Source organism: Argopecten irradians, chromosome 4 (genome assembly GCF_041381155.1).
Source record: "Argopecten irradians isolate NY chromosome 4, Ai_NY, whole genome shotgun sequence".
Taxonomy (NCBI): Eukaryota; Metazoa; Mollusca; class Bivalvia; order Pectinida; family Pectinidae; genus Argopecten; species Argopecten irradians.
In genome coordinates, this window is record NC_091137.1 from 12,896,039 (window position 1) to 12,908,607 (window position 12,569).

Consider the following 12,569-nt stretch of genomic DNA (forward strand, 5'->3'; position numbering starts at 1 on the left):
TCAAATTTCATATATAGGTTCCCCTAGGGCCCTAGTTGTGCATATTGCATTTTGGGACCAATCAGTCAACAAGATGGCCGACCGACTGACGGCCATCTTGGATTTTGATAGTTAAAGTTTGTTACCGCTATTTCTCAGAAAGTACTAAAGGGATCTTTCTCAAATTTTACATGTAGGTTCCCCTAGGGCCCTAGTTGTGCATATTGCATTTTGGGACCAATCGGTCAACAAGATGGCCGACTGGCGGCCATCTTGGATTTTGATAGTTAAAGTTTGTTACCGCTATTTCTCAGAAAGTACTGAAGGGATCTTTCTCAAATTTCATATGTTGGTTCTCCTAGGGCCCTAGTTGTGCATATTGCATTTTGGGACCAATCGGTCAACAAGATAGCCGACTGGCGGCCATCTTGGATTTTGATAGTTAAAGTTTGTTACCGCTATTTCTCAGAAAGTACTGAAGGGATCTTTCTCAAATTTCATATGTAGGTTTCCCTAGGGCCCTAGTTGTGCATATTGCATTTTGGGACCAATCGGTCAACAATGATGGCCGACCGGCGGCCATCTTGGATTTTGATAGTTAAAGTTTGTTACCGCTATTTCCCAGAAAGTACTGAAGGGATCTTTCTCAAATTTCATATATGGGTTCCCCTAGGGCCCTAGTTGTGCATATTGCATTTTGGGACCAATCAGTCAACAAGATGGCCGACCGACTGACGGCCATCTTGGATTTTGATAGTTAAAGTTTGTTACCGCTATTTCTCAGAAAGTACTGAAGGGATCTCTCTCAAATTTCATATTCATGTTCCCCTTGAACCCTAGTTGTGCATATTGCATTTTGGGAGTGATCGGTCAACAAGATAGCCGACCGGCGGCCATCTTGGATTTTGATAGTTAAAGTTTGTTAACACTATTTCCCAGAAAGTACTGAAGGAATCTTTCTCAAATTTCATATGTAGGTTCCCCTACGACCCTAGTTGTGCATATTGCATTTTGGGACAGATCGGTCAGCAAGATGATCGACAGGTTGCCATCTTGAATTTTGATAATTGAAGTTTGTTACTGCTACATATCTCAGAAAGTACTGAAAGGATCTTTCTCAAGGTTCATATATAGTATGTAGTAAAAGTTTGAAAAGCAGGGAAAAGATCCCTCTTTCTGTTGTCAGACATAGATCATTCTTTGGTGGGCGCCAAGATCCCTCTGGGATCTCTTGTTTACAGTACAAGACCGTGTCGAGGGACTGACTGAACGCCTAGAGGTGTGTTCTGGTGGGGAGAAAACAGTGTCTGAAAACCAGGACACAACAGATCATCTGGAGGTCAACAAACCAAAGAGATGTGAGTGGAACATCCCAGCTTATTACAGCAGTATTACATATGTACACATCAATACCAACACATAGAGATGTATAAATGATTTGTAATCATGGTACATTTGTATTACCATTAGGTAGACTACGTAAAAATGATTTTCATTAATTTTGAAAAGTTTTATGGTTTTGTTAATTTTCTAATTGTTTTGGTAATCTTTAAAAATCATATATGTTTCAGCTGCAAGTCAGATCTCCCAGAAAATAAAATCTACATATAAAGTATCGACCAGTAAGATTGTGTCAAGTTTCCGTAACCCATCTCCTATTTACGCTGTCGCCCGGGACTACCGTGGACATCGCGATGGGGTCTGGGAAGTCACAGTTGCACGATCAGATCGACAGCTTATTGGAACAGCATCTGCAGGTATTTTCATAAGCTTATGGTTTTTTCACTGGAAGTTTTAGGCTTAGGACTATTTCAGGTTTATATATATGTATAACCACATAAAGTATTGCATATTCTTGTAATGTACAAGAAATCTAACATACTAAAGTGTTCCCATATTTATTTTGCAGTTTTAAACCTTTGATATTGGGTGTGAAGCATGCTGGTATGAATGGCTCCTACGTGTGTTTGGATGAATGACATTGACCTTCATTCAATGTTATAGGGTTCAATGCTTTGTGAGGTGCTACAAAGAATTTCAGTGTTTTGACATGCTATGGACAATGTATAAGCTATTTTGAATTCTACCAGATCCCAAGGAATGGTTAAAAGATGATTGACATGTCACACAGCCCACATTTGGTTTATTTGTAAGACAAATAAATGTAAAAGGTTAACTATATAATAAAAATGTTATTTGATAGATCATGCAGCCCAAGTTAGTTTATTTACTTAAACAATTTTGATTGACAGGTTGTGTTTGGTGTTTATGTTATAGATCACACTGCCCGTATATGGTGTATACACTCAGGGACATGCCTACTGCAGTATCAGGGACATCAGGGTTCTGTTAACTCCATCCGCTTCCATCCCGCACAGGAACTAGTACTGACTGCTTCTGGGGACCAAACAGCTCACATCTGGGGAGCCCATGTCAACATCCCTTCTATAGAGGTAAACATTGGTGTCAACATCCCTTCTATAGAGGTAAACATTGGTGTCAACATCCCTTCTATAGAGGTAAACATTGGTGTCAACACCCCTTCTATAGAGGTAAACATTGGTATCAACATCCCTTCCATAGAGGTAAACATTGGGGTCAACATCCCTTCTATAGAGGTAAACATTGGTGTCAACATCCCTTCTATAGAGGTAAACATTGGTATCAACATCCCTTCTATAGAGGTAAACATTGGGGTCAACATCCCTTCTATAGAGGTAAACATTGGTGTCAACATCCCTTCTATAGAGGTAAACATTGGTGTCAACATCCCTTCTATAGAGGTAAACATTTGTCAACATCCCTTCTATAGAGGTAAACATTGGGGTCAACATCCCTTCTATAGAGGTAAACATTGGGTCAACATCCTTATATAGAGGTAAACATTGGGGTCAACATCCCTTCTATAGAGGTAAACATTGGTGTCAACATCCCTTCTATAGAGGTAAACATTGGTGTCAACATCCCTTCTATAGAGGTAAACATTGGGGTCAACATCCCTTCTATAGAGGTAAACATTGGTGTCAACATCCCTTCTATAGAGGTAAACATTGGTGTCAACATCCCTTCTATAGAGGTAAACATTGGTGTCAACATCCCTTCTATAGAGGTAAACATTGGTGTCAACATCCCTTCTATAGAGGTAAACATTGGTCAACATCCCTTCTATAGAGGTAAACATTGGGGTCAACATCCCTTCTATAGAGGTAAACATTGGTGTCAACATCCCTTCTATAGAGGTAAACATTGGTGTCAACATCCCTTCTATAGAGGTAAACATTGGTGTCAACATCCCTTCTATAGAGGTAAACATTGGGTCAACATCCCTTCTATAGAGGTAAACATTGGTGTCAACATCCCTTCTATAGAGGTAAACATTGGTGTCAACATCCCTTCTATAGAGGTAAACATTGGTGTCAACATCCCTTCTATAGAGGTAAACATTGGGGTCAACATCCCTTCTATAGAGGTAAACATTGGTGTCAACATCCCTTCTATAGAGGTAAACATTGGTGTCAACATCCCTTCTATAGAGGTAAACATTGGTGTCAACATCCCTTCTATAGAGGTAAACATTGGTGTCAACATCCCTTCTATAGAGGTAAACATTGGTGTCAACATCCCTTCTATAGAGGTAAACATTGGTGTCAACATCCCTTCTATAGAGGTAAACATTGGTGTCAACATCCCTTCTATAGAGGTAAACATTGGTGTCAACATCCCTTCTATAGAGGTAAACATTGGTGTCAACATCCCTTCTATAGAGGTAAACATTGGTGTCAACATCCCTTCTATAGAGGTAAACATTGGTGTCAACATCCCTTCTATAGAGGTAAACATTGGTGTCAACATCCCTTCTATAGAGGTAAACATTGGGTCAACATCCCTTCTATAGAGGTAAACATTGGTGTCAACATCCCTTCTATAGAGGTAAACATTGGTGTCAACATCCCTTCTATAGAGGTAAACATTGGTGTCAACATCCCTTCTATAGAGGTAAACATTGGTGTCAACATCCCTTCTATAGAGGTAAACATTGGTGGTCAACATCCCTTCTATAGAGGTAAACATTGGTGTCAACATCCCTTCTATAGAGGTAAACATTGGTGTCAACATCCCTTCTATAGAGGTAAACATTGGTGTCAACATCCCTTCTATAGAGGTAAACATTGGTGTCAACATCCCTTCTATAGAGGTAAACATTGGTGTCAACATCCCTTCTATAAAAGGTAAAACATTAGGTAAACATTGGGTCAACATCCCTTCTATAGAGGTAAACATTGGTGTCAACATCCCTTCTATAGAGGTAAACATTGGTGTCAACATCCCTTCTATAGAGTAAACATTGGTGTCAACATCCCTTCTATAGAGGTAAACATTGGTGTCAACATCCCTTCTATAGAGGTAAACATTGGTGTCAACATCCCTTCTATAGAGGTAAACATTGGTGTCAACATCCCTTCTATAGAGGTAAACATTGGGGTCAACATCCCTTCTATAGAGGTAAACATTGGTGTCAACATCCCTTCTATAGAGGTAAACATTGGTGTCAACATCCCTTCTATAGAGGTAAACATTGGTGTCAACATCCCTTCTATAGAGGTAAACATTGGTGTCAACATCCCTTCTATAGAGGTAAACATTGGTGTCAACATCCCTTCTATAGAGGTAAACATTGGTGTCAACATCCCTTATTAGAGGTAAACATTGGTGTCAACATCCCTTCTATAGAGGTAAACATTGGTGTCAACATCCCTTCTATAGAGGTAAACATTGGTGTCAACATCCCTTCTATAGAGGTAAACATTGGGGTCAACATCCCTTCTATAGAGGTAAACATTGGTGTCAACATCCCTTCTATAGAGGTAAACATTGGTGAGGTAAACATTGGTGTCAACATCCCTTCTATAGAGGTAAACATTGGTGTCAACATCCCTTCTATAGAGGTAAACATTGGTGTCAACATCCCTTCTATAGAGGTAAACATTGGTGTCAACATCCCTTCTATAGAGGTAAACATTGGTGTCAACATCCCTTCTATAGAGGTAAACATTGGTGTCAACATCCCTTCTATAGAGGTAAACATTGGTGTCAACATCCCTTCTATAGAGGTAAACATTGGTGTCAACATCCCTTCTATAGAGGTAAACATTGGTGTCAACATCCCTTCATATAGAGGTAAACATTGGGTGTCAACATCCCTTCTATAGAGGTAAACATTGGTGTCAACATCCCTTCTATAGAGGTAAACATTGGTGTCAACATCCCTTCTATAGAGGTAAACATTGGTGTCAACATCCCTTCTATAGAGGTAAACATTGGTGTCAACATCCCTTCTATAGAGGTAAACATTGGGGTCAACATCCCTTCTATAGAGGTAAACATTGGTGTCAACATCCCTTCTATAGAGGTAAACATTGGTGTCAACATCCCTTCTATAGAGGTAAACATTGGTGTCAACATCCCTTCTATAGAGGTAAACATTGGTGTCAACATCCCTTCTATAGAGGTAAACATTGGTGTCAACATCCCTTCTATAGAGGTAAACATTGGTGTCAACATCCCTTCTATAGAGGTAAACATTGGTGTCAACATCCCTTCTATAGAGGTAAACATTGGTGTCAACATCCCTTATATAGAGGTAAACATTGGTGTCAACATCCCTTCTATAGATTGGTGTAAACATTGGTGTCAACATCCCTTCTATAGAGGTAAACATTGGTGTCAACATCCCTTCTATAGAGGTAAACATTGGGGGTCAACATCCCTTCATTAGAGGTAAACATTGGTGTCAACATCCCTTCTATAGAGGTAAACATTGGTGTCAACACCCCTTCTATAGAGGTAAACATTGGGGTCAACATCCCTTCTATAGAGGTAAACATTGGTGTCAACATCCCTTCTATAGAGGTAAACATTGGTGTCAACATCCCTTCTATAGAGGTAAACATTGGTGTCAACATCCCTTCTATAGAGGTAAACATTGGTGTCAACATCCCTTCTATAGAGGTAAACATTGGTGTCAACATCCCTTCTATAGAGGTAAACATTGGTGTCAACATCCCTTCTATAGAGGTAAACATTGGTGTCAACATCCCTTCTATAGAGGTAAACATTGGTGTCAACATCCCTTCTATAGAGGTAAACATTGGTGTCAACATCCCTTCTATAGAGGTAAACATTGGTGTCAACATCCCTTCTATAGAGGTAAACATTGGTGTCAACATCCCTTCTATAGAGGTAAACATTGGTGTCAACATCCCTTCTATAGAGGTAAACATTTGGTGTCAACATCCCTTCTATAGAGGTAAACATTGGTGTCAACATCCCTTCTATAGAGGTAAACATTGGTGTCAACATCCCTTCTATAGAGGTAAACATTGGTGTCAACATCCCTTCTATAGAGGTAAACATTGGTGTCAACATCCCTTCTATAGAGGTAAACATTGGTGTCAACATCCCTTCTATAGAGGTAAACATTGGTGTCAACATCCCTTCCCTGATAAACATTGGTGTCAACATCCCTTCTATAGAGGTAAACATTGGTGTCAACATCCCTTCTATAGAGGTAAACATTGGTGTCAACATCCCTTCTATAGAGGTAAACATTGGTGTCAACATCCCTTCTATAGAGGTAAACATTGGTGTCAACATCCCTTCTATAGAGGTGTCAACATTAGAGGTAAACATGTGTCTAGAGTAAACATCACATCCCTTCTATAGAGGTAAACATTTGGTCAACATCCCGTCTATAGAGGTAAACATTGGGTCAACATCCCTTCTATAGAGGTAAACATTGGTGTCAACATCCCTTCTATAGAGGTAAACATTGGTGTCAACATCCCTTCTATAGAGTAAACATTGGTGTCAACATCCCTTCTATAGAGGTAAACATTGGTGTCAACATCCTTCCTTCTATAGATAAACATTGGGTCAACATCCCTTCTTAGAGTAAACATTGGTGTCAACATCCCTTCTATAAGTAAACATTGGTGTCAACATCCCTTCTATAGAGGTAAACATTGGTGTCAACATCCCTTCTATAGAGGTAAACATTGGTGTCAACATCCCTTCTATAGAGGTAAACATTGGGGTCAACATCCCTTCTATAGAGGTAAACATTGGTGTCAACATCCCTTCTATAGAGGTAAACATTGGTGTCAACATCCCTTCTATAGAGGTAAACATTGGTGTCAACATCCCTTCTATAGAGGTAAACATTGGTGTCAACATCCCTTCTATAGAGGTAAACATTGGTGTCAACATCCCTTCTATAGAGGTAAACATTGGTGTCAACATCCCTTCTATAGAGGTAAACATTGGTGTCAACATCCCTTCTATAGAGGTAAACATTGGTGTCAACATCCCTTCTATAGAGGTAAACATTGGTGTCAACATCCCTTCTATAGGTAAACATTGGTGTCAACATCCCTTCTATAGAGGTAAACATTGGTGTCAACATCCCTTCTATAGAGGTAAACATTGGTGTCAACATCCCTTCTATAGAGGTAAACATTGGTGTCAACATCCCTTCTATAGAGGTAAACATTGGTGTCAACATCCCTTCTATAGAGGTAAACATTGGGGTCAACATCCCTTCTATAGAGGTAAACATTGGTGTCAACATCCCTTCTATAGAGGTAAACATTGGTGTCAACATCCCTTCTATAGAGGTAAACATTGGTGTCAACATCCCTTCTATAGAGGTAAACATTGGGGTCAACATCCCTTCTATAGAGGTAAACATTGGGGTCAACATCCCTTCCCTGATAAACATTGGAGTCAACATCCGTTTTTTAAAGATAAACATTGGGGTCCACATCCATTGATGAAGATCAGGCGTAACATCCTTTCTATAGAGGTAAATATTAAGATCCAGGCAGTTCATCTCTAGAGTTAAACATTGGAATCAAAACAGGACATCTTGCATAATATATGTGTTGCTGATGTGACCTTGACCTCTCTTACAGCGATCACATTCCTCGGGAGAAGATGACCTTGATGGATCAGAAAAGGAGGACTCAGTTGATGGTAATTGAAATAGATAAGGAATTTTGGGAAATACCTATTTGAATTTTGTGTGATTTTGATTTGTTCCTGTCTAAACATTTACTAAAAATCTGTCATTACGTTTTACATGTCTTTGAATTTCAAGATTTAGCCGATTTTTAGGTCATCTGACCTGAAGAATGTGCATTAACTTTTCACATTTTGAACTTCTTCTCAAGTTCTACATGTGCGATTTGGCTGAAACTTGCATGAAATGATCCTGACATGGTCTTGACAAAGTGTTGTTATTTTTCGGGTCGATCCAAAATCCAAGATGGCTGTCATAGCTGCCATCTTGGAAACACATTTTGAACTTCTTCTCAAGTTCTAACGGTGCGATTTGACTGAAACTTGCAATGATCCTGACATGGTCCTGACAAAGTGTAATTATTTTTCCGGTTATTTTTCCGGTTGATCCAAATCCAAGATAGCCGCCACAGCCGCCACAGCCGCCATCTTGCAAACCCATTTTGAACTTCTTCTCAAGTTCTAACGGTGCGATTTGGCTGAAATCTGCTTAAAATGATCCTGACATGGTCCCGACAAAGTGTTGTTATTTTTTGTGTCAAACCGAAATCCAATATGGCCACCACAGCCGCGATCTTAAAAACACATTTTGAACTTTTTTTGAAGTTCTAACGGTGCGATTTGGCTGAAACCTGCATAAAATGATATGGTCTTGGTCCCGATAAAGTGTTGATATTTTTCCGGTCGATCCGAAATCCAAGATAGCAGCCACAGCCCCAATCTTGAAAACACATTTTGAACTTCTTCTCAAGTTCTACCGGTGCGATTTGGCTGAAACCTGCATACAATGATCCTGACATGGTCCTGACAAAGTGTTGTTATTTTGCGGGTCAATCCAAAATCCAAGATGACCGCCATCTTGAAAACACATTTTGAACTTCTTCTCAAGTTCTAACAGTGCGATTTGGCTGAAACATGCATAAAATGATCCGAACATGGTCCTGACAAAGTGTCGTTATTTTTCGGGTTGATCCGAAATCCAAGATGGCCACCATCTTGAAAACACATTTTGAACTTCTTCTCAAGTTCTAACAGTGCGATTTGGCTGAAACTTGCATGAAATGATATGACATGTTCCCGACAAAGTGTTGTTACATCTCTGGTTGATCCCAAATCAAAGATTGCTACCATGACACTATTCTAATTAATTTTCTATATGATTATTGCCAAGGTAGTCAGATGACCGTTAAGGCCCTTGGGCCTCTTGTTTTATTTAGCTTGAATTGGTTGTAAACAAAATTCATTTTAGTTATTTGATATAATTTAACAATTCATGATAATTTCCGTGCCAGTGTTATGTACAACTTTTATTTTTGACAGACTTTTTGGAGTCTACTCCAGAGGAGAGTTCCCTTAGAACACCCTCCCTTGAGCTGACAGGACACAATGGGGTGGTGGTGTCTGCTGATTGGATGGCTGCTGGCGGTCAGGTGATCACGGCATCATGGGATAGGACGGCCATCTTGTATGATGCAGAGTCTGGAGAGCAGATTAATACTCTAACAGGTAAACATTATACAATTATTGTAGATTAAAATGAGGAATTGTTAAAACTGTGAAATGTGATATCCCCCTGGCTGAAAGCTAAGGAAATATCATCTTTCAATTCCTCTTATAAACATACAAAACTCAATAACTGTTTTGTTACATGAAAAATGCCTATAATACAAGCGTTGGCATTTAAAATAAAGTTAGAACAGCACAATAAATAATCTAATAAATAACCATGAAAATTATTCAAGGGTGTGTAGTTTGTTTAGTATGTTTGCTATGCTTCTACAGCGAAAACATTTTTTGTCATCCTATTACTACTGCAGTTTTATCTGCCATGTTTGTTTATTGTGACTATTGTCTGATGATTGGCAAATGCAAATGAAAAGTATATTTCTATTTATAGCGAGGCTTACCAGACCTGTATAAGCAGTCTAGATTGATTAAAATATAAACTTTATTTTACATCGATTACTAAACAAGTTATACAACTTATGCAAATCACTCTCGATAGCCGGATGTAAGCGCGTGAGGGATCTTAGTATGGGTTTGATTCTGGAGAGCGAGATTGATAAGAAAACGGCGAAACTCCCAGTTGTCATATAACAATAGTGTTTAGTGATCAATGGTATTTGTATTACACATTCAAAAGACACAGACAAATGTAATTGTATTTAACATATCTTTTGTCATTGATTTATAGGCTGTCTGTTCACAAAAAAATCTTCTTTCTATTTCTTAGAAAAATTCCGGTAATATCTTCTCCTGATTTTAGGGAGAGATGTTTTTCTGTTCATTACTAGCTGGTCTGTGGAGATGTTTGTTTACCTGGAATTTAATTTCTCAATAATATGTCTTTCCATTGAAAACTAAATCAAAGTGAACCTCTCTTTGGATTTTAATGAGTTCCTTGGAAAATTTTTTAGAACCAAAATTGTATTTGGAATAGGCCTTATACTATTAAAATCTTTCCCAAATAATATATTAGTATGAGCAGGAAATCTTTTTGTGTGTTACATATGTTAGTATTATAATCAGGGTTTATTTTGTATATTATCAGGACATGACCAAGAGCTGACAGAGGTACGGGCTCATCCAACCCAAAGAATGGTGGTCACTTCGTCTAAAGACACGACCTTCAGGTTATGGGACTTCCGTGACCCCAACATGCTAGTCAATGTTTTCCAAGGTCACACACAGTAAGTAAACTTATCAAAAGTATATGTAAAACATTTTCATTTGTTTCAGATATATTTAGTGTTTAATAGTCCAGTATTTATGTATTTGAACTACATGAAGCTGTATAAGCTAAAAATGTATATTTTTGGCTATTGTATGCATTAAGATATAAATCGCTATTCATTAAATTTATGTTAATATCTAAGTTTGATTGAAGAAAAACTAGGATTTTTTCCAGAACAATAATTTGTTTTGGTATCCTTTGTAGACCAGTGACAAGTGCTGTGTTTGCCGGGAGTGACAAGGTCATTTCTGGTAGTGACGATCGCACTGTCAAAGTGTGGGATATAAAAAATATGAGATCTCCTATATCAGCCATCCGCTCAGACTCATCTGTCAATAGGTAAGTCTTGAGATCTCCTATATCAGCCATTCGCTCTGATTGTCAATAGGTAAGTCATGAGATGTCCTATATCAGCCATCCACTCTGACTGTCAATAGCTAAGTCATGTGATCTCCTATATCAGCCATCCACTGCGACTGTCAATAGGTAAGTCATGAGATCTCCTATATCAGCCATCCACTGCGACTGTCAATAGGTAAGTCATGAGATCACCTATATCAGCCATCCACTTTGACTGTCAATAGGTAAGTCATGAGATCTCCTATATCAGCCATCCACTCTGACTGTCAATAGCTAAGTCATGAGATCTCCTATATCAGCCATCCACTGCGACTGTCAATAGGTAAGTCATGAGATCTCCTATATCAGTCATCCTTTCCGACTGTCAATAGGTAAGTCATGAGATCTCCTATATCAGTCATCCTTTCCGACCATCAATAGGTAAGTCATGAGATCTCCTATATCAGCCATCCACTTCGACTGTCAATAGGTAAGTCATGAGATCTCCTATATCAGTCATCCTTTCCAACCGTCCATAGGTAATTCATGAGATCTCCTTTATCAGCCATCCACTTCGACTGTCAATAGGTAAGTCATGAGATCTCCTATATCAGCCATCCACTCTGACTGTCAATAGCTAAGTCATGAGATCACCTATTTCAGTCATTCGTTCTTATCTATATAAGTTACTCCCCTTTGATTCAGGAAACCAAATATTTCATGCCTCTTCTGCAGTGGACTTAAAAGGAAAATGCCATAGCAAAATTCAATTTATTTCAGGCAATGCTATTGCACTTCTGTAAAATCCTCCCATAGTTTGATGATTCTAACATACTTTTCCATCCTATAGAATGATGTACTCGGTAAATGGGAGTCCTGTGTAGGTGTAAGGGTGATAACCTGGTGTCTTTTGTTTCAGATTATCTGTATCACAGTCACATAACACCATAGCTATTCCACACGACAACAGACACATCCGTCTGTACGATATCCATGGTAACAGGATTGGTCGTCTACCCCGCAGTAACAGACAAGTAAGTTGATAATATTAGAATAAACTGTTATCATGTTTTATTTGTAATCTTTCTTTTAAACCTTTGGAATTCATCAAGTTTATAATTCCGCCTAATGGTTTTTACCTCTCATCTATGAAAATATTTATATCAATGAATTTCCTTTTATAAACTGTAGTCAAAGAAGTATGAATATATTTTCCATATATGTTTTAGTCAAAGGAGTCTGTCTCCTGAGTTATGTTGTTGTTGTTGTTTTGTCTATAATTTGTGTGCGTGGAAATAACAATATTTTCTGAGAAAAATGTGACTTTAAAACAAGAGCCGTCAACTCTGCAGTATACAAATACAAAATGGATTTTCCTTCTCTAAAATGTGAAAATGACATTTTAGTAAAAAGCTTTCAATTTGTTTTGACATTTTGACAT

The 12,569-nt window shown here is 38.4% G+C and overlaps 1 protein-coding gene across 1 annotated transcript in view; it reads left to right on the plus strand.

Moving 5' to 3' along the window:
* LOC138320652 (WD repeat-containing protein 37-like) overlaps positions 1–12,569 on the plus strand; it is a 32,204-nt gene that overhangs the window by 18,278 nt on the left and 1,357 nt on the right. The window contains exons 4-11 of the mRNA XM_069263788.1: positions 1,221–1,337; positions 1,551–1,736; positions 2,257–2,432; positions 7,950–8,010; positions 9,376–9,561; positions 10,607–10,745; positions 10,994–11,128; positions 12,048–12,162. Of these exons, the coding sequence (XP_069119889.1) occupies positions 1,221–1,337; positions 1,551–1,736; positions 2,257–2,432; positions 7,950–8,010; positions 9,376–9,561; positions 10,607–10,745; positions 10,994–11,128; positions 12,048–12,162 (1,115 nt within the window). The remainder of the gene's footprint in view (positions 1–1,220; positions 1,338–1,550; positions 1,737–2,256; positions 2,433–7,949; positions 8,011–9,375; positions 9,562–10,606; positions 10,746–10,993; positions 11,129–12,047; positions 12,163–12,569) is intronic.